Here is a 23,103-nt window from a genome sequence, read left to right on the forward strand (position 1 = left end):
ATATCTCCCAATTAATACAAAACTCCCCAGTGTACAGACAAAATATGGAAAAGTTACTCTGGCTGGTGACAACAGAAACTTAAGCCTAGTACACACGATGAGAATTTCACACGAATAATTGTCCGTTTTCTCTTTGGATTCTAGTCTCATATCAAAAACGAATATGTTACTAGAGTTATGAAAATTCTCGTAAGACCTAATACAACTCCTGTGATGATGTCATGTATTGTATTATATTGTAATGTATTCTTTCCTTTCCGAGCATGCGCAGTCTTGGTCACTTTATTTTTTATGGACAAATACTTAATTGTTTAAAACGAAAATCATTCATTCAGTTATTCTACGAGAACATTTTTCGTGCTTGTCCCTTCGGATATTTTCACGTGAACTGTTGTGATCTCTCAAAAGCTATGTACGAATGAACGATCAGCTTATCGGACAATCGCTCCAAAAATGTTTTCTTTTCGTCTGATTTTCTCACCGTGTGTCTAAGGCTTTACATCCCAACCTAGCTGTTCTAGTGCGGGAGTAATGTACTGAACATTAGTACTTGCAATGAACCAAGCATCAAATTATAGAATTCATTTTTCTAAGGTAACAAGTAGTTTAGTTTTATTAATTGTGTGCTCATTTAATTCCATGAAAACAAAAAAAAGATCATATAGGGTTTGATTTACTGTGCACTGCAGTGCACCTGCTGCTTTATATCCAAGGGGAAGCTCTAAAATGAGGCAAGCTCTGCTGATTTCTTTCAAGTGCAAGCAAAAATGCTGGGTTTTTTTTCTTTGCATGTTCCCTAGATCTAGAGCGAGTGCACTTCCAAGTGCAATTGCAGTGCACAGCCTATTTGCCTTTAGTAAATCAACCCCATTTTGTTGGTAATAATGTGGACATTTGCATGCACTCCCAACTCACACAGATATTTTGAATAAACTAAAATTTGCATGCCTGTCAAGAACACCCTTACCTCCCTGGGTCTGTGTTACATCTAGCTTTTAAAAGGCACAGTGTGTAAAGCTGAAATAAAAGACCCAAATTATTGATGCACTTTATAAATACATAATTGAATCTGTTTATTAAAATGCAAGCAGTGTTAAAGTGATTTTAAACTCTTATTAAGCACTTTCAACAGCCGATTTAATCATTTACTGAGTATGCAGATTCTTCACCTTTTACCCTAGGTTCACACCTAAGCATTTTCCGCAGCATTTTGCGGAAATGCTCAGCAGTCCATTTAACATGATTTCTTATGGGACAGGTTCACATCTCTGCGTTTTCACTCGGTGCGTTTATTGGAAAGGGTCAGGGACTTTTTTTAAACACAGTAAGTTTGGTTCTATAGACTTCAATGGAAACGCTGCAAAAAAGCATGTAGTACGTTTTTGCTGCTTTTTTGAGCAAATCTGCCTAGCAACAAGAAAAAACGCATGAGCAAAAATGAAAGACGCACTGCAGAAACAGATCAAACGCAAACTGCATAGATGTGAACCTAGCCTTAATCCTTGCCTATGTTCCAGTTTAAAGCAGTATTAAACCCAATACTGAAAATGTAATATATTCCAGCTTACCAATCAAAAGATGTGCATGGCTGCATTAGCTTTCTTTTTTTCCCCTGTTTTCACGTGATGATCTGGCCATTAAGCCAGCTTCTGTATCTGGATGAAGGAGCACAGGGGACACCTTTGGACAGTAGCATTGATAGTCTGGGGGGAGGGGAGTGTTTGATGTACTAGCAGATTTAGATACACTGACAAACTGAAGCTGAACCCCAACTAACACTTCATATTCAGTTACAGCAAACAGTTTACATTTGGGATAAAGGTTTTTCCATAATTGAATAAAGCGGACCATTGCAAGCACCCTTGTCAGTAGTAAATTGCTTGTCTCAACCCTGTAACGGATACATCTGCAGAACAGCTTGTTTTGTTGAAGAACAAAGTGACAATAGAAGAAAGAAAGCCTAAAAAAAGAAAATGAATGTAGCCATCACATCTAAGAATTGGTAGACTGCAATATATTAAAGTGGTTGTAAAGGCTCAAGGCTTTTTACCTTCATGCATTCTATGCATGAAGGTAAAAAAAAAAAAACTTCTGATTGCAGCAGTGCCCCTAGCCCCCTCAATACTTACCTGAGCCTCATCAGAATCCAGCGATGTAAATGACAGCCTCGGCTGTCCCGGGTCTCTGCCTCCTCATTGGCTGAGACAGCAAGCGGAAGCCATTGGTTCCCACTGCTGTCAATCACAGGCAATCAACCAATGAGGGAAGAGAGGGGGGCGAGGCCAAGCAGCAGCTCCCTGTGTGAATGGACACACGGAGCAGCGGGTGCCCCATAGCAAGCTGCTTGCCATGGGGGCACCCGTCAGGAAGGAGGGGCCAGAAAGCCTGTGGGGGACCCGAGAAGAGCAGGATCCAGGCTGTTCTGTGCAAAACCACTGCACACAGTAAGTATAGCATGCTTGTTATCCCCCCAAAAAAAAGAATGAACCTTTAGAATCGCTTTAAATGATTGCTTTTGGGCTTAATACCACTTTAAGCTAGTGCCATGGCTGCTGCCCCAGGCTTCCTGTTTCAGGGTGACTGCTTTCTCTTGCAGCATAGCCACCCTTAGTGTAGGGAGAGACCAATGTAGTCCCTGCAAGTGTGTGTATCATTAGAAGAACACAGCCCTAGGATGGTAAGGCACTCCCCTTCTCCTCCATCCTCCTCCCTCTCCCTTCTCCAAACTAACAGGCTGACTTGAGATTGCAGGGTCCACTGTTTACTATGTCCTTTATAGACCAGAAGTTCAGGTAAGCAGCACTGAGAAAGCAGGAACCAGCAGCATCAAAAGTCAAACTGCAAATGCTGGGGTCAGAACAAATAATTTACTGTGGAATGATTATGTAATTGTGCTTATTATGTTAAGCTAAAATCTGCTGAGGGTTTATTATTAAGCACTCAACTTTGATCTGACAACAGTCTCTTACAGTTCTTGTACCGCAGAGCTCAAACTAGAAGGGGGAGATGCAGCACAAGGAGTCAGTCAACTGTTCTGTAGTGCTTATGTGCTAACAGGAAACATGATGGGAGGAGGAGAGAGCAGAGTGAGGCCCCTTTCACACTTCACATTCAAATTTTTGGTGGAGATTTGCACACATTTCCACATATCGTGCAAAAGAAGCTCATGCACCTTTTGTGAGTGACTAGCTTTGTGTAATTTATTTCATGATCATTTTTGTCACATGACAAATGCAAACCATGTTTGGGGTGCCATTAAAGAATGAATGGCACCCAAACTTGCGTTTTGCCGTAATTTCAGCGCGATTTGGAATTGCAGGTAGAACCACAAGGTAAGCTCATTAGAGTCCTGCTTCACCTTTTTGCTGAAGGAGGGACAAGAACTGTAAGTGTTACTTAACAGTAGCAGAGACAAATCATGTCTCCGGTCCTTTGAGAAAAGGCACTGCTCTGTGGCAGAGCAGTGTAAATGTTAAAACTGGATTGACAGCAATACAAATCTTTTTGCAGGTTACATAGCTCACATATAGTAAGTATATTTAATCTGTGTATTTGGATGTTTTCTTGTTAAGATTGAACTTTTTTTTGGTGAATGTATACATACATACATACATACATACATACATAAAGATACTCTGGTAAGCACTATTTATATCGAAGCATAACAATGTCAGTTCAATGGCAAAGCATTTTAGCCTTTAAAGACTTTTTGCAATAAAAAAAAATCAAAACAAAATGGAAACCTTGGGCTGCTCATAGACAGACAGAGATGTCCACTTAGAAAAAGGAACCATCTGCCTGTCCTTGCACAGGATGTTATACATGCCTAATGATATCTGCCTAGCAGTCCTGCAAGTTTGGGGCATCGCCAAGAAAATCTGGATATGAATATCTTTGTTCTAGGTTATTGACTTATCAAGGAGCAAATTAAAAGGTGATAATGGCAGTATAAGAGCTTGAGAGGCGTCAATAAAGAAATGTGTGAGCCACCATTTCTGACCTCCTAAAAGTACTCAATGCCTGCCTGCCCTGTTAATTCTCTGACTTTTAGGAATTACTGATCTGGAACCATTATGAAGACTTTTAAATTTACATGCTTATTTTGGGTCAGTGATTCTGAAAGTACTGAAGCACTTTCAGTCCCAGTGTTGTAATTTTAAAAAAAAAACAAAAAACACCTTTTTACCCTTAGCATACCTTTAGATGTACAGAAATGAAGTACAGTACGGTAAACCCAGAGATGTGCCAGGAATGCCATACTACATGCTAAATCAATATGCAGCGCAAATAAAATAATATTGATCTGGTATAAAAAATATGCAATAGCTGGAGAAAATCCAGTGACAAGACATATAGTGAATGGATAAATAATTAAAACCAAAATAAGTACAAATAAATTGAAAAATATTGCACTAGAAATGTATAGAAGTGTAAACATAAGTAAATAAAGTTCATAAAGTGAAAAAGAATGCTCATTAATCCATAATCCAGTAAACTTGTGACTGGATGAGAATAGAGACAGTAATAGTTATAACACTTCAAGCATAATAGTGATTCTGGTGACTGGGAAGCAGGAATATTGGAAATGACTCCAGTGCTCGTGACTTCAGATGGTGATAAATTGGTATGTGCTTGCTCTTACCGGAAGCGCAAGTCATATGCGCATGTAACAATAACCTCCAAACAGGACCCCGATGGTCGTCATGGATCTGGTCAGAAGCAGAAGGGGGCTCCATTGGCACACACATACAGCAGGGGAAGCACTCCAGACATCTAACGGACCAATCCAGCACAGGGAGTGTGGGAGGAACTGCTCCTTATTATCCAATTCAGCCAAGGTACACCGATACTGTCTGATGTTACTCTTCCACCTTAAACGGCTATATATAGTGATAAAGATGGCCGCCGGACCAACATTCAGCCTCAGCGGTGTGACGTCAGCACGGCAAGGCTCCTCCCTACAATACCTCCATACTACATGCAACTGGCTCACCGCAAGACTGACTGCAAACTCTGTTTAGTAATCTAGGAAAAGCAGTAAGCCAATACGGGAGAAGCACCTTCTTGGTGTCAAAGAATATTTTTAGTAGCAGTAAGTAGACATTCAACGATTCCCAGTACAGATAAGCATGGCAATTCTGGTGATGACACAGGGAGAATGGATCTGAGTGCACATGCTTGAATCAACAATATTTAGTAGAATGTTGCTCTATTTTGTTAACGCCAGGTTTATCCATTGTAGATTTTGGCATGTACTATTTGATGAGCACAAACATTTTCAAAAAAGTAATCACTGAGCTCAGTGCACCCATGCTGGGTACAATAATTGTATTGTGAGACAGAGCTTTAAATGGCTGGGCCCAATGTAATGAACACTGAGCTTCCTGCAGTTGTCCAGGATAACAGACCCCCCCGGAGAGGTGAAGCGGCCTCTGTGTGAAATAATGAAGACGTCTTTCTAGTTTCATGGTCCTGAGAACTGCTGGAGCGGATCAGGCTGGATACACTCTGCACTGAACTTCTCTACAGCCACATACAATAGCCGGTCTGTATATGGCAAGCAGTGCAGGGTTGTGTCTTCACCAAGATTACAGGATACATGAGATGACTGCTGATGCCCCAAGTAACACAAGACGCTAGGATATTTTACCTGATAACATTAGGTACATATTACTGGTGTTTATTCTTCATTTATAGGTACACCAAAACAAAACATTGGATTGGATTTCTTTCTAGAAACACATCTTAGCTAGTCAGTGAGATCCGGTGCACATACAGTCAGGTCTATAAATATTGGGACTTCTTCAACCAGTTGCAGTAGAGGCCTGGCAGAGCATCACCAGGGATGAAACCCAGCGTTTGGTGATGTCTATGTGTTCCAGACTTCAGGCTGTAATTGACTGCAAAGGATTTGCAACCAAGTATTAAAAAGTGAAAGTTTGATTTATGATTATAATTCTGTCCCATTACTTTTGGTCTCTTAACAAGTGGGAGGCACATATGCAAACTGTTGTAATTCCTACACCGTTCACCTGATTTGGATGTAAATACCCTCAAATTAAAGCTGATAGTCTGCAGTTAAAGCACATCTTGTTTGTTTCATTTCAAATCCATTGTGGTGGTGTATAGAGCCAAAAATGTTAGAATTGTGTCGATGTCCCAATATTTATGGACCTGACTGTATTCTTGATTTACCTCTATATATAGTGATCACAAACTTGAAGCCCAACTGGGCTTGCCAGGCTGCCCAGTGTTCTCCCCCCCCCCCCCCCCCAACCCTTGCCGCACCCCACAGCATAAGACAACCCCTATATACTAAACGTTTTTCCAGGTGTCTTCATCCGGGTCTGATGATGTCAGGTCCACCTTGCCCTCTCTGCAGCATTGCTCATGTGGGTCCAGGATGGAAGCCTTAATACTATGAGCTTACAGTTCGCGAGGGTTGAATAACACTGGCCCAGGAACTAAAGCAGTGAGTCTGCGGGACAAGCGCCAGAGTATGGGCGACTGTTGCAGCTACAGCTGCTATTTTTTTTTTTACTTCACCGGTTACCCGGGAAACTTTTAATATGCCAAAACTACAGGGCATCCGTCAGCCTGTCCTTGATTTGTATAGATTGCCGGCCACGAATGACTGCAAACACCTGTGCATACCTGTCTCTGAGGAACACTAATTCTTGGCAAGATACGACCCAAATCAGCAGCATGAATTAGCCCTTTAAGTCGAACTCCAGGCACATTTGAAAAAAAAAAGCACCAATCAATGCTATTATGTTTTTATTATACAAAAACATTAGATTATTCCTAAACGCAATCAGTGTAAGTAACTGACACCGACTTGAGTATCAACTTTAAGTAGAACTAAACAAGCAGAATGAAGGGGAGCACAACCTCATCAGTGTGCTGCTTCTCCTTTATTGTCCAGTGACAGGATGACAGCCAGGAAGTGGTCAGGTTGTGTTGCTTTACTGCAGTAGAGAAAGGTTAGGTCACCAACCTGGCTCCGCTGTTGGCAGGGCTATGTATACCTTAGTATTGGAAGGACAGAAATACAAATTCTTTGGTAGGTAAAAGCAAACAAGGAGGCACTCAAGCCCACAGGCAGCTGCAGCAAATGGGCCATTTCAGAGAACTATGTCCCACATTTCTAGGGGTCTGGTGTGACACTATGTGGGGGAAATTCCTCTGCTGATAGCCCAGAAGGAGCAGCCAAACTCTGCTCTGACCAGAATCTTATGACAATCTTCTTAAAGCTCAACTTCAGAAATTATAATAAAAATAAATTGACCCTTACAGTGGGGCTTCCAGCACTGCAGTGTGTACAGGGTTGCTGGAATAAATACCTACCTTTCTCTGTGTTCCACCTGGGCCCCTCCAGCAGTGTGACCGTCATCAGCTTCCTCCACTCTAGGGTGCTCCTGGCCACAGTTACATGCTTGTCCCCACCACATAAAATGTCCAGAATTGTAAGTAATAACACTGAGGGACCCTCCCGCAGACTAGAGCTTCGGGAAGACAGGGCAGCGCTGAACATGGTGGCAACAGAGTGGGATGGGGTAAGTAGCACTGAATGTTCCTGTACCCTCTAAGAATAACAAGCATTTAACCCTTGCAGTCCTGGGGGGAACCTACTTCAAAGGCAGATTTTTTTTACTTCCTGGAGTGGGGCTTTAAAAATTAAGACATCCAGCAATGAGATGTTGTGCTAAAGCCTCCTACTTCCTAACACACTAAGATAAAACTGATTGGAGGAGCAATTTTTCTTTTTCAGTATAGCGCTTATGATGCAAGGTGCAACACAAACATCAGAGGTCTGCTGGATCCCCATTGAATAATCAGTAAAACAACTTTGCAGCGTACAAAGGGCAGAGAGTAATTAGAGAAAAGATCTTTCATCTCTTTAAAAGCTGCGTCTTCCAATAGTTGACACCAGCAACATAGGAGGACAGGATAGGCAATTCTAACAACTAACATTTACAGATCCAGGATATAAGAGCCCTCAGTGCTAAAAGTGAGATTAGAATAGCCTCTGATGGTCATGTCCTACAGTAGGAACCACCCTGTTCAAACAATTAAAGTAAAAAACTAATTGCTTACCATGCACAACTCAGACAATTTTAATCATGAGGTCTGCCAAGATTTGCAGGTATGACAACTGCATAAAGTACAACCTTGAATTGCACCCTGGATATATAGGGCAACAATGCATAAAAGCATAGTTTTAGCCACACCAACATCACCAAAGTCACTAGTTCTGGGCAAGTCAGCAATAAAAATTGATAATACAATTTCCATGTAAAGATCTTACATTTTGCTGATCTTCCTATTTTTGACCTTCCTTTTGGTTTTTTGGTCTCTTCGGTGTCCTTTGTTTCTGCTTCGTCTGGGGATGAAGACTTGTTCCTTTGCCGCAGCTCTTCTTCTGGAACGCCTAAAAAAAAAAGGAAAATACAGTATAAAACAGGGTGGATAAAAATCAATGATTTTTAAAAAAAATAAATAAAAAATCAGATTTTTTTTTATTTAAATCGGATTTTTTTTAATAAAATGCTTTTTGAGGAAAATATATTACCATCCAAAGGTTATTCCATCATGAAATAAAGAATAGTTTTTTAATTATGTAGAATAAGGCTGTATATGTTTAATTTTTTTGGTAAATAAATTCCATTAATCCATTCACGTCATGCTCAAAACTGAATTTGACTCATCGGAGATCACATGCCTCTTCTTCACAGCAAAAATGTTATAACATGAACAGAGTTAAGAAAAAGACCTTAATCCTAACTTCTACAAACCTATGAATACAGAATCAACCCCTTCAGTGCTAAGTTTCAAGAAGTTCAGTGAATAGAATAGAAACAATATTTTTCTGATTGGAGTGGAATAGATCTGCACAAGAAGAAAGTGAAACTAAGTGTGAGGAGGAAGGGGCTGACAGTCTAAGTTTCTTAAAATATATATATTTTGTTTAGCCAAATTAGTTAACAAACATGGATGTTTGTTTAAGCAAATCACATATGCTGGAATGTTATTGTTTCAGTTGAATAAATCTATTTAAATTGTTATTATTAAGGTAATGATTATTTTTCTCCTTCCTAAGTACAACAGAATAGTTGTCCAAATATGAATGATTAACCTATTAAACTGGGGATAAAAAAACTAATATGAAAAGTTGTTATTCTAAAAATCTTCATCTACTTGCATATTAAAGTTATATCAGCAAGAATTAGTCTTTATGTAGAAAACTAGGATTTAAATCAAGTCTTACTGACTAGTGATTTAAATCGTGATTTAAATCATGATTTAAATCAGTTTGATTTAAATCAAATCCACCCTGGTATAAAACATACATTACAATCTTCTATCTATCCATTCAGTTGTATCTGACCCTTGGCGATTGCATGGACCGTCACTCATAAGCGACTTTTTCCATGAATTCTCTTAGCAGTTATTTTACAGGGTAGGTTGCCAGGTCTTTCCCCAACCCCTACCATGCAGGAAATCCCACGTAGCCAGGGATGAAACTAGGACAATTTAGACAGGAGCCAATTAACCTACCAGCATGTCTTTGGAATGTGGGAGGAAACCCATGCAAACACAGGGAGAACATGCAAACTCCATGCAGGTGGCGCCATGGTTGAGAATTGAACCCATGACCCAATCACTGCAAGGCAGAAGTGCTAACCACTAAGCCACTGTGCCGCCCGATTACAATCTTAGTAACGGTCAAACTCGCTACTTTATAAACATGCCCCAAAGTGTATGCCTGAGCAAAAAATAAAATCACATTTAGTACATATCTGCAATACATGCATATTTCCCCTTTTGTTTCTTTTAAGGCCAAGCTCACCTTTTAAAATAAAATAAGTGCCATGGATGTGCAATTCCTATCTCCCGGCACCCAGGACATGCAGTTACGGGCATTGAGCAAGAGGTTTTTTTTTTTAAACATTTAGTCCTGCTGGGGGTAAGCAGCAGGGTTTACAACCAATGGTCGCCTCTCTTGTAAAAGCAATCCAAGCAGCTAACTAGCCACTGGATCACTTTTACAAGCAGAGGGAGGGAATGTTTCCCCCACCACCTTGTGAGGGTTGCCCCGTCCCACCAGGACACCCGATTGACAAGCCGGCACTTCCGTCAGATGATCACAGAGGCGGACACAGACCGGAACCACTCTCTCCGCCTCTATGATATAGGAAACAGGAATGATGAGCATACATCACTTCTGGTTTCCTCAGATGTAAATGGTGCCATATTTAAAAATGGAAAGCAAGGCAGAGGAGGTATCGGGGGTTTTCTTGAAGCCAGATCTTTCCATAAAGAGTACCTGTCACTGCCTATTGCCATCACAAAGGATGTTTACATTCCTTGTGACAGCAATAAAAGTAATCATAAAAACAAAACAAAAAAATTAAAGCAACAGTGTAAAAATCAGTCCCGTACACACACAAACAGCGATTGTCCCACACATGTGAGGTATCACCGTGAACGTCATAATGTGAGCAGCAATTCTAAGACCAGACTTCCTCAGTAAATTTAAAGTGATAATCTATAAAGGCTTTTAAAGTTACGCCTAAGGACAGTACAATTTTTGTTATTTGTTGCCGTTGCACAGACATGTGCAGTTTTAAAGGGTGACATGTTTGGTGTCTATTTACTTGGTATAACATTATCTTTTATATTTTAGCAAAACATTGGGCTATGTGTTTTTTTGCAATAAAATTAAAGAGAGTGCATTTTTTCCCATAAAATTGTTTTTGAAAAACTGCTGCGTAATTACCATGTGACATAAAAAATTGCAACACCCACCAATTTATTCTCTAGGGCCTCTGCTTTTAAAAGATATGTAAAAAAAAAAAAAGATTAAAAAGTTTAGGTCACTATAAAACCGCTTTCATTTTTAAAAGCCTGAGACATTCTAAAAGCACCTCTGCCTAATAAAGAATATCAATTTTCCATCCTGGCAAAAATATATATATTTTTTTAATCAGGACAAGTAAATTAATGTAAATGTACTTCTTGTTGCAGGAAAAATAATGTGCATTTATTATTATTATTTTTTTTTCTAACAGAAGCCTGCAGAGTATTGTTCCCATGATCGGCAGATTGTGGATGCACAGTCTTCCTGTAGCTTTGTGCCTGTATCCCCATAGGGGCTTTCCGTTACAAAGCTAGAGGAAGGTTGAATGAACTTGTACTTTTTACATTCACAGATCACTGTAAATGAAAGACATGGCAGTGTGAGCGCAGTGGTCTCATTTTCAAAATGTGATCCTCTCCCTGCATCCACTGTCCTGGTGGGGGTGGGGCAACATATAACTAAAGGTGAACTTGCGCTTTAACAACGCTGCAGAAGTACAGGTATAAAAAATTACGACCCTGCCAGAAATTCCATGAGCTACTAACCTGTAATTATTATTATTATACAGGATTTATATAGCGCCAACAGTTTGCTCAGTGCTTTACAATATAACGGGAGACAATACAGCAACAATACAGTTCAATACAAGAGGGAAAGGAGGGCCCTGTTCCTTGGAGCTTACAATCTAGATGAGGTGACAATGCTGCTTCTGCTGCACTAAAATCCTAAGCAGTGTTGTCAGACCTGCCTATAGAAAAACTTCCCTTTATTTCATGAAAATGAGAGGGAAGATGCTTTGTAGTCCAGCAGAACAGCACTTACAAAATATGGGGGTTAGACAAAAAAAAAAAAAAAAGGAAACGCTACATGGTTTGCATGTGTGAAAGTGACAATATGTTTTGTGTTGAAAGCGGAAGTGATGTAATACTCTTTTGCTGTGTGATGAGACACCTAGCTAACAGGTTGGAAGCCTCACTTTGTCATTCACTGCATGCACTGCTAGTAATAAAGTCATGTCAGAGCTTACTGAGGTTCAGAGAGGACAAATTGCTCGTGCCTGCTTAGCTAGTGGCTCGGTGAGTGAAGTTGCCAATTTGCTTACCATGTCGCGACGTACAGTATCAAAGGTTATGACTGCATATACAGTTTCAGGGAAACCGCCGTCTGAAAAGCATAAGCGCAGTCGATATGGTCAACTGACCAAAAGAGACAAAAGAACATTGCACAGAATTTTGACCTGGAATAAGAAAACAATTGCTGCAAAAGTGACTGCAGAGCTCAATCTGTCTTCACAGGAAGCAAAAGAATGATACATCACTTCCGCATTCAATGTAAACATGTTGTCACTTTCACACCTGCAAATCATGTAGCTTTTCCTTTTTTTAGTCTAACCCTTGTGTGCGCATATTTTTTTTTTGCTTTTTTCAGACTGCAGGATGTAATTTAACCACTTGCCTAGCGGGCACTTTCACCCCCTTCCTGCCAAGGCCAATTTTCAGCTTTCAGCGCTGTCACACTTTGAATGACAATTGCGAGGTCATTGAATACTGTACTCATTACATTTTTATCATTTTGTTTGAGGCAGATAGAGCTTTCTTTTGGTGGTATTTAATCACCTCTGGGTTTTTTATTTATGTGCTAAACAAACCAAAAACAACTGAAAATGTTGTTATAAAATGTTGTAAATAAGTAATTTTTCTCCTTCACTAATGTGCGCTTATGAGGCTGCAGTGATGAGGAGGCACTGGTAGGTGGCACCGAAACTGACAGGCGGCACTGACAGGCAGCTCAGATGGGCACTGATAGGCACAGATATGTGGCATTGATGGACACTGACAGGTGGCACTGATGGGGCTACACTGATCATCAGGGCACTGATGATCAGTGTAGATGTCCCCTCTACATGATGATTACCGGCTCTCCTCTCCTCACCAGTTGTCAGTGTGACAGCTCAGAAGGAGAGGAATGCCGATAACCAACATTTCCTTATTTACATGCGATCAGCTGTGATTGGACACAGCTGATCACATGACAGAGCCGACGTCATTGGCTCTTTCCGCTGATCCGTGATCCGCCGTGTCCCAGGGACACAGCGCACCACTGATCACCGCGAGGTTCATATGACGTCCTCCCAGAATAAGAGAACCGCCGCCCTCCTGTCATTTCCTTATATGGCAGGTGGGAGGCGGTTAAAGTAGTTATAAAGGTAAAAGTTTTTTTTTTACCTTAATGCATTCTCTGCATTAAGGTAAAAACCTTTTACATGCAGCCCCTCCCCCAGTACCCCCTAAATATTCACCTGAGCCCTGATCTTGGTCCAGTGCTCTGCACATTTGCAGCAGCTCCTCTCCTGGCTCGCACAGGCTTGGCTGATGGTTTGGCCACTGGCTTCTGCTGCTGTCAGTCAAAATAGCAGACAACAGGAAGCAGAACCTAGTCAGGCTGTGTGTCTGAACAGAAACAAACAGCTTGGCTCGAGAACAAGCCCACATAAGTGCCCCCATAGGAAGCGTCTTCCGATGGTGAGCACTTGAAGGAGGGAGGAGCCAGGAGCGCTAGCGGGGGACCCGAAAACAGGAAGATCTGTGCAAAACCATTGTACAGAGCAGGATAAGTATAACATGTTTGTTATTTTATTTTTAAAAAAGGGAACCTTTAGTATCATTTTAAGGGCTATACTGTGTACTTGTGGATATATCTTTCAAATGTTTAGGTGGACCACACAAGCAGCGTAGATAAACAGTGCTCTTGCAACAGGGCTGAAACCAACAGCTTTCCCTTCAGAACTGCTGTGAGATAGGAAGAGGAAGCTCTCAGACAGTTCTCAGATAGTTCTACTTACTGCCCTTTGTTAACCCTACAGCTGCTGTTGCTAATAAGGTATTAAAGAATGGTATTATTGATGATGAAACAAAACATTTTTCATTCCTTTTTCAACCAGTAAAAACTGTATTTTATATACTCCCTAAAATACATAAGAATCCCCTGCAAACACCAGAGAGACCGATTCTGGCAGGAACGGAGTCTGTGACTGCACCTGCATCTAGATATTTGGATAAGGTTTTAACCCCTTTGATACAACATACAAAGTCTTAGATTTGTAACACAAATGATTTCTTACAACATATTAAAGAAGTGAAGGTGCCTATGGACTGCATTCTTGTGACAGGAGACATTCCCATCTTATATACTTATATATCACATGAACTTGGTGTTTTAGCATGCCATAGGCTGTTGCAGAAGTCTGAATTGAATGCTTCACATGAAGCTGAACTTCCCTTAATCATTTACAATTGGTATTAAAGAATAATTACTTTCTTTTCAAGGATCATCATTTTGTACAATTACTGGGTGCATTGATGGGCTCACATGTCGCCACCCCCATATGGTAATGATTTTATGAACATGATGGAGAATGCATACATTTAAACTATTTTTTTTTTCAGAATAACTTCCTAGGCTGGTATTGCTTTATAAACAATATTTTTGCAGTATGGGGTAGCAACGGTGAATCTTTATTTTTATTTGACACGTTTTTGAATTATCCGATACTGAACTTGGAATTTAATAACATTTTAGACGGGAATTCTTGTAAATTTCTGGATACGAGCATCCTTATTAATGGAGAAAAATAATGAGCGATATGTTAAAACCAACAGACCAGAAACAATTGCTGCATAATCCTAGCTTTCATCCTCCTGGGGTGTTTAACTCAGTTCCTCGTAGCCAGTTTACAAGAGTTAAAGTGTTAGTAAAAAAATGTAAATGTGAACTAACACCGGAAACCCTCCCAACCTACCCACACCCTTCAGTCCCCACTGTACTTACCTCTGGCAATGCTGACCAGTCACCACCACAGAAGCCAGTCCAGCAGGCTGGGAATTTGAAATCCTAGCTCTTACCCATACAGCACTTCTGGGATGGACAAAATCAATTATAATTAACCAGTGCCGTCACAATGAATTGATCTTGCCCATCCCAGAAGCGCTGCATGGAGAAACGTTGATACTGATTAACAGGTTCCCGACCGGCCTATAGCCAGATGGCGGCCTGCAAAACCCCTTGTCCCGTTGGGTGGACGCCATATGGCGTCCTTTCAGGCATGCGCAGTTTGCCTGTTTGCAGAGCCGCGCAGCAGCGCGATCTGTCACCGGCCGTATACCTCGGATGCAGCCGATGACAGATCTGTATACCGGCCCCGTTGCCGGTACCATGTGACCTGGTGTGACCAATCACAGCAGGTCACATGACAGTTCCCTTTCATGCCATCCATTGTATTACAAGTGCGTCTACCTGTGAATGGTCACACCGATCACATGCACAAGCTGGGCTAATCACAACCCAGCTGTGTCATGTGATTAGCTGTGACCAAATCACAGCTAAGCAGAAAAAAAAAAAAAAAAACCCTGAATGAATCGATGTCATTCAGGTAAATGCTTGCTTATATTAAAGTAATTCTTTGCTATAAGCAAATTGTGTAAAAAAAAAAAAAAAATACTGATCACTTCCCCAAAGTAGTACAATGTTAGTATGGTAACATTGTACTACTTTGGTCATAGTGAAGTATGAAAAAAAAAAAAAAAATCTTGAAAAAAATTTAATAAAAAAATATTTATTTTTTTCGTACTGTCACCAGTCAGTGTCCCTGATCACCGCCATGCCAGTTATATGATGACGCTGTACTGGTGACAGTATGTAAAAAAAAAAAAAAAAAATAGTGAAAATAATTTTTAATTTTTTCATTTTCCGAAAAATTATGACAAAAAAATTACAACTTCAAAAAACTAGCCATGTCTCTTATGAAATACGTTGGTCTGTCTACTCTGCAAAAAGTGGTCATTTGGGGGATATCTGTACTGTTCTGACATTCTTGGACCTCAAGAAATTAGATTGGCTGTCAGTACTTCAGGATTGATCAATATTCAGATCTATACCATAGTTTGTGAACTCTATAACTTTCCTACAAACTAAATAATACATCCTAATTTGGGTTATTTTCACCAAAGACATGTAGTAGAACATATCTTGGCTTACATTTATGAAGAAAAATTTATTTGCAAACTTTTATAACAAAAACAAAGAAAAACATGTTTTTTTTTCAAAATGTTCGGTCTTTTTTGTTAATTTAGCAAAAAATAAAAACCCCAGTGTTTATTAAATACCACCAAAAGAAAGCTCTAGTTGTGTGAAGAAAATGATAAAAGTTTAATTTGGGTACAGGGTTGTATGACTGCGAAATTGTCAAAGTGTGAGAGCGCTGAAACCTGAAAAATGGCTGGGCAGGAAGGGGGTAAAAGTGCCCAGTATGGAAGCGGTTAAACTACGTTGGAAAATTTCTCCTGCTGTAAGTCCTGTTGAACGCACCTACTGCCTGTTGCATATATGTACTCTATATATAATGAGGCACTGGCTGGCAGGGTTGCAGATGGTATATATGTGTTACCTTCACATGGCAAGGGCCTCCATAGTCTGTGTCTGCTTTGGAGGATTCTAACAAGCTCTGATTTGGATCCCAAAGGCTTTGTAGAGCTTTGGGTGGGAATACACCCAAATTTCTAAGTCCACATCTTACCCGGTAGCCAATCCATACTAATTAGTAGCAGCGTTGCACAGATCCTGATATTTGATGGCTGACTGAGGCTTAGGAGTGAGCTACTGGGTGAAAAGCCCTAGCGCTAACAAAATGCTAAAAAAGGTAGAGCTGCCTGGTTTTTTTTTTTTTTTTTTTTTTTTGGGGGGGGGGGCATTAGGGGGCACCTGTTACTCAGGATGGAGCTGAATTTTTGGCTAAGCCAAGATGTTCTGTTTTATGCTACAGACTTGCTGTACAAACCCCCCTGCACTGAGCTGCGTTAGTTAACTGCCTTGCTGGGTAAGTGCATTACCAACCTGCTTGTTCATGGTTTACTGCTGCCAATACCAGTTCAGTCTGTCCCCTTTACAATACATACCCACATATAATTTTATATTCTTTTAAGCAGCCTACCACACAACATAACAATAATTATAGTACAATTAAAAAAGAAAAGAATCTATTCAACACTTTCATGGACATGTGCCTAGTCTTCCCAATGAATAAAACCCCAAAGCTTGTACTCACCTTCATTTTCCATGTTGAGATGCTTGGAATGTACTTGCAGAGCTGAGTCTATATTTGTATGTTGGGAACCTGGCTGTGAAGCGCACCATTAACACGCAGTGCAGTTACAACATGGAACAGCCGCTGTTACCAGGAAAAGCAGTGTGTTGATTTATCACTCTCAGTCATTGCAGACCTTAAATAACACAAAGCATAACATCATACTTTTGATACTTCGGTTAACAAACTGCAACAATGGCTACAACACACCACTATACCTCAATGCCTAAGTTTACATATAGGACCAACCAGGAGCTTGTCTACAGCACTGGCATGCTATGTGTCTTCTACAATAAACAAAGGTACCTAACTAATTGCAATCTTCTTTAGAATGCTCAGAGCACATTCCTGACCTTGGTGCTGAAATGAATGAACTCCTGTGTGCATGCGTGGGAGTTACATCATTCTGGCTCAACCAATGAAGTTGGTTGAAGATCCAGAACCTGGATAAAGACTGGGGAAAGATGTCATTGCTGGCAAGAGAACAAGCGGAGGCAAGTTATGGTTTGCTTTAAGAAAACTGCATACAGTTAAGCTTGAACCCAAATATCCTGAAAATATATTTTGGTTTACATACACTTGTTGCTGTTTCAAGCGGAACTTCACATAAAAAGAGAAAATCTGCTCATCCTCCTCCTTCCCCTCTCCACTCTCATCATTGTGGGTACCCATTTCTGGCAGGTAGGTTAACAGAGAAGAAGTTCACCCCTCCATCCCCAGCCGCAACCTCCTGGGACAGTACCAGGGATCCGAAGGCTGGCGAAGCCTTGGTGATGACAGTGCTGGGTCCCTGGGCTGGTATTTATGCTGGTGACTTAAAATTTCTTTTTTTATAACTGAAAGGAGCTCCTCTTTCAGTCTTATTTTAACCAGATGCTAACAAATACTTTTCAAGCTATTTGTCAGTTTACAATCACATGTATCTGAAAGACGTAGGTAAAAAAATTACTTGTCCTGCAACATTCAGTACAGGGAAAAAAGAAATCTAAAAGGCAGTTGTACTGACAGGTGGCTGAGCTAGTTAAAAACTGGAACTTTTATGACCTTTATATCCAAATGAACATGCCTATGGCCAGAAACAGAATATATTACCTAGATTACCTGGGAGTGAAGGAAATGTATTATGCATGGATCCAACAGCTGTGCTCCTCAACAGACTATAGAATACCATTCATCACACCCTTGACTATGAGACTATTTTTCTGCTCTTGGAGCTGCAGACGCTGATCAGTTTGTTCTAACAGCTCCAAGTCCCACTGTCAAAATACAATACCCTGGCGGGGGGCAGGGTTGATGCCTCCATCCACCTTATGTATGTGGATGGAGAGATAGGTTTGTTTTTTCATCGTCTAGCCAGCAAAACTGCTCTATACCGATCAACCAGAATGTTATGACCACTCACCTCGCTTTGAATAAGTCACCCTTTTGCCACCAAAGCAGCCCAGACCCATCGAGGCATGGACGTCATTAGATCTCTGAAGGTATGCTGTGGTATCTGGCACCATGCATTCAGTAGCAGATCCGGAAAGTTGTGAGGTGGGGCTTCCATGTATCGGACTTGGTTTTCCAGAACAACCCACAGATGCTCAATTAGAGTGAGATCTGGAGAATTTGGAAACCAAGTCAACACTTCAAACATGTTGTGTTCCTCAAACCATTCTTTAACCATTTTTGCAGTGTGGCTTGAACAGTGCCCTGTGAGATGTTCAAAGCTAGGTATAATTTTTATAACCTAACCCTGCTTTAAACTTCTCCACAACTTTATCCCTGACCTGTCTGGTGTGTGTCCTTGGCCTTCATGATGCTGTTTGTTCACTAATGTTCTCTAACAAACCTGAGGGCTTCACAGAACAGCTGTATTTATACTGAGATTAAATTACACACAGGTGGACTCTCTACTAATTTGGTGACTTCTGAAGGCAACTGGTTCCACTAGATTTTAGTTAGGGGTATCAGAATAATAGGGACTGAATACAGATGCACATCACACTTTTCACATGTTTATTTGTAAAAATGTTGAAAACCATTCATCATTTTCCGTCCACTTCACAATTATGTCCCACTTTGTGTTGGTCTATCACATAAAATCCCAATAAAATACATTTACGTTTTTGGTTGTAACATGACAAAATATGGAAAATTTCAAGGGGTATGAATACTTTTTCAAGGCACTGTATTATATTACAGCATTCCAATTCTTAAGCTGTATTGGTTTCTATTCAGGATTTCCTTCTTTTATTTTCACCTACCAGTAAGTCTGTTTTTTTTTTTTTAAAGAATAAGCTCTCTTGCAGATGTAGCAGTTACAGGGATGAGACAAACCATTTACCACTGACAGAGATGCTTACAATGATCAGCTTTTATTTATGTAAAACCTTTATTCCAAACGGAAAAAAAACAGCTGGAAGGGTAGATTTAGAAGTGTGTGTAAATCTCCCTTTCCTCTGAAGCCCATTCTACATTTGGATTTTGCTTCAGAAGCTATTGACAAGTGATGAGGAAGTGATGTGACGACTCCTCACTGCCTGTTTTAACACCATCTTTGCTGCCAAATGTAGAAAACCACATGCATTGCACAGTTGCAGGGAGTTTGTGGCTCTTCTCCATTTGCTTGAGTGTGTAACCTTCGGTGGGCTTGCTGTCTGTCGATTGCTGCATCAGGATGCCTTTGCTGCTGGTGTAAAGCAAAGCATTTTGACAGTGGCATGCAAACACCTCTGTCTGTTGTCTATTGCAGCGTACAGGATAGGTTCACCTGTGGGAACATGTTACATGTTGTACCTGTTTTTAGCGTGGAACATGTAACATGTTCCCTTCGCTGCAGCCACTCCCTGATTCCCCCCCCCCCCCCCCCCCCCCCGTGACAGCGGTACGGGAAAAAGTTCCCTGTGCTTGCTGTCACTTTCTGAAAACAGTGTGGCAGTCCAGGGCTCCGCCCACACAGCCTCATTATTCCTTCACAGAGCTCTGTGAATGAACTACAAGTCCCCATAGCCTTTGTGGCTGTCAGCTTGTAATCTCCATGAACTTCCAAGGCGCTGTTGAGTGCTTTGGTAGTTCATCGAGTCTGTCAGACTGTGTCTCCTTGCCTGTATGGGCACACAGCTACACTGATTGTCTGCAGGAGTCCTGCATGGCGTCAGTGTTCTGCTGACCGCTGGTGCAGTGCTTTCCAGGCTCCAAAAAAAAGAAATAATAAATGCATATTTTTTTACCTGCAAAAAAATGGTAATTTATTTAATTTTTTCTTTTTTAAAGTAAACTTATCCTTAAGGCTAGATTCACACCTATGCAGTTTGCATTTTATCTGTTTCTGCAGTGCTTTTGCGGTGCGTTTTTGCACATACGTTTTGCAGAGTTTTTTTTCCCTTTTTTTCAACTTGTTGCTGGGCAGAATAAAATGCAAAACGCATAAAAAAAACACACTACATGCTTTTCTGCAGTGTCTCCATTGAAGTCTATACAACCAAAAACGCAACATTTTGCATTTAAAAAGGTACCTGACCCTTTCCAGAAAACACGGAGATGCGAACCTGTCTCACAGGAAATCATGGTAAATGGACTGCTGTGCTTTTCTGCAAAATGCATAGGTGTGAACCCAGATTTAGGGAGGGTGGGTTGGCAAGGAGGCAAAAAGAATGCATTTTTGTCATGCCGCCCCCCCCCCCAACCACACGTCCAAATGAAGCCTACCTACATATAAATTGTTAGCTGGAGTTTGGCTTCAATGTGTTAGTGTATCAAAATCTGCTAGTCCATCTAACACTTCCCTTCCCCAGACTGGCATAGGCGCTCCCTTGTGCTCCTTCACCCAGAGTTGGGGTGCTCTAATACAGGAGGTGGGTTACTGCCCAGATCACCAGGTGAAAACAGAAGGGAAAAAACCTAAATAAAGAAAATGAATGCAGCCACCACATCGAAGGATTGGTAAGCTACAATATAATACAACATTGGTGTGGGGTTTATTACCGCATCCATTGCTTGTACCTGTAGGCTGGCTTCACACCATTGTTCTGCAGTCAGCCCTGTTTGTCAATGCACATTCTTTCCACAGGTCAACATGTTGTGTAAGGCAGTCCATGAACAAGCCACATACAGCACCAAAAAAAAAAAAAAAGTGCATGTACTATTTTCCTGTAACCCAGCCCATCATACTGCAAAATAGTGTGCTGTGGTGTGCCGCAGCTGATGTCCATGAGGATGAACGCCACCAATGTCCAGCTGAACTCCGCAGAAACTTACGCTCAACACATGAATTACTGCAGAGCAACAGTGCCAAGCCGGGCCTTGTCATAGAACAAACAAACAGCAATAAAAGATGTCAGAGATCAAGCTCCTCGGGGTACGGCTGCCATCTCATCCATTTAAAACCCAACAAATTAATTACACAGGTTCTGGGGCTGAATAAGGTGGTAATTAACCGCTTCCGTGCCGCCCTATAGCAGAAATACTGCTACAGGGCGGAACGGGTGCGTAAAATCACGTATATATACACATGGATTTGCAGTTCTGGGTAGGGGAACCCACGCTCTACCCACGCTGCTGTTTGCAGCCTTAGCTATCAGTCACCGGGTCTGCTGGCACCCGGTGATCTCCAATTACTACCGACGGGGGAGAGACCTGTATGTAAACAACACAGATCTCTCCCCTGTCCGCTCCTGCACACTGCATAGCACAACCATACAAAGCAGTGTGCTTACAGTGACACACACAGCACACATTGCAAAACAGCACAGTTAACCCCTTCCTTCCCAGTGCCATTAGTGCAGTATCAATGCTTTTTATTAGCACTGATCACTGTATTGGTGTCACTGGGGATGTCAGTGACACCAAGTCAGTTCCCCCCAGTGTCAGAATGTCCGCTGCAGTCCCACTATAAGTCGCTGATCGCCAGCATTCGTGTAAAAAAACCTTTTTTTTTTTTAAATTCCAGTATATATACCGCCATTGTGAATGCTAAACTTTCACATAAACCAATTCATTTACACATATTAGGATTATTTTTAGCAAAGAAACTTGATTTTATATTTTTTTTACTGGACATGTTTTATAGCAAAAAGTAAAAAATATTTTTCTCAAAATTATCACTTTTTTTTTTTTTGTTTATAGCGCAAAAGATAAAAACCGCACAAGCGATCAAATACTGAAAGAAAGCTCTATTTGTGGGGAAAAAAGGATGTAAATTTCATCTGGGTGCAGCGTAGTATGACCGCGCAATTGTCAGGTAAAGTAACGCAGCGCCGTAACACAAAAAACTGTCCTGGTGAGGGGGGGGGGGGGGGGGATCCTCTGGAGGGCAAAGGGTTAAACACACCCAGTGCCCTATCTGCAGTGAATGACCCCCAGAAGCCATGTAAGTAATCTGTATTCGGGATTAGAGGGGTGAGGTGGCAGCCATAGGTGGGGGTTGTGGGGTGTACTCCCCCATAGGGCCCCCCTGGAAATTATGGGGGGGGGAGAGGAACATAAGAGGAGCAGCAAGTCACCTGACACCAGCACACAGAATGAGGGGGTACAGCGCCGTGTACACAGGGGGCCCATGTCCCATCACCACCCCTCCCCCGCACAGCACCCGGCAAGTCACAAAATAAAGTTGTCCCAGCCGGCAGGAGACCATGCTGGGCTTCTGGAAGAGAAGGGGTTACAGTGCCCTGCCCCCACACTACTGTCCACCCTATAGCCCGGGGGCCACTGTCACCTACCAGCTGCAATGTCCCCCAGCCTGGCCGCACGCTGCAGAGCGCCGAGTGCCATTCAGAGTCCAGACACAGGAAGTAGTCCGCCTTAATTGAGTGCCGATCCGAGGCTGCGCCTGATCATTGTGAAAGGAGAAACCTGAGGAGTGCCGATCTGCAGGCTGGGCTCTCCGGGGTGATCATCATGGACGGACTGGAACGGAAACATTCCGGGATACAAAGCAATGTCCGCCCAGCATGCGGCACCCACCCACCTACCGATCCATCCATCAGGGGGAGCCGGCCATACACCGGACCAGAGGCGGACTGACAACTCATGGGGCTCCGGGCAATAGGGGATCATGGGGCCCCTGTGTCCTTGCCCAAACTCAAAAAAGCCTATGAAAAAGGTACCGGGGGCATCTCAT

General features: G+C 41.6%; 1 protein-coding gene across 1 annotated transcript in view; it reads right to left on the reverse strand.

Moving 5' to 3' along the window:
• Nucleotides 1-22,775, reverse strand: part of DPY19L4 (dpy-19 like 4) — an 80,850-nt gene extending 58,075 nt beyond the window's left edge. Inside the window, exons 1-3 of the mRNA XM_089666769.1 lie at nt 22,703-22,775; nt 16,962-17,136; nt 8,309-8,431 (exon numbers count right to left, since the gene is read on the reverse strand). Of these exons, the coding sequence (XP_089522895.1) occupies nt 8,309-8,431; nt 16,962-16,974 (136 nt within the window). The 5' untranslated portion in view covers nt 16,975-17,136; nt 22,703-22,775. The remainder of the gene's footprint in view (nt 1-8,308; nt 8,432-16,961; nt 17,137-22,702) is intronic.
• Between the last annotated feature and the right edge of the window lie 328 nt (nt 22,776-23,103).

The sequence above is a fragment of the Staurois parvus genome, unplaced genomic scaffold, assembly GCF_062004578.1.
Source record: "Staurois parvus isolate SC_StPar_1 unplaced genomic scaffold, SC_StPar_1.0 ptg000052l, whole genome shotgun sequence".
Classification (NCBI taxonomy): Eukaryota; Metazoa; Chordata; class Amphibia; order Anura; family Ranidae; genus Staurois; species Staurois parvus.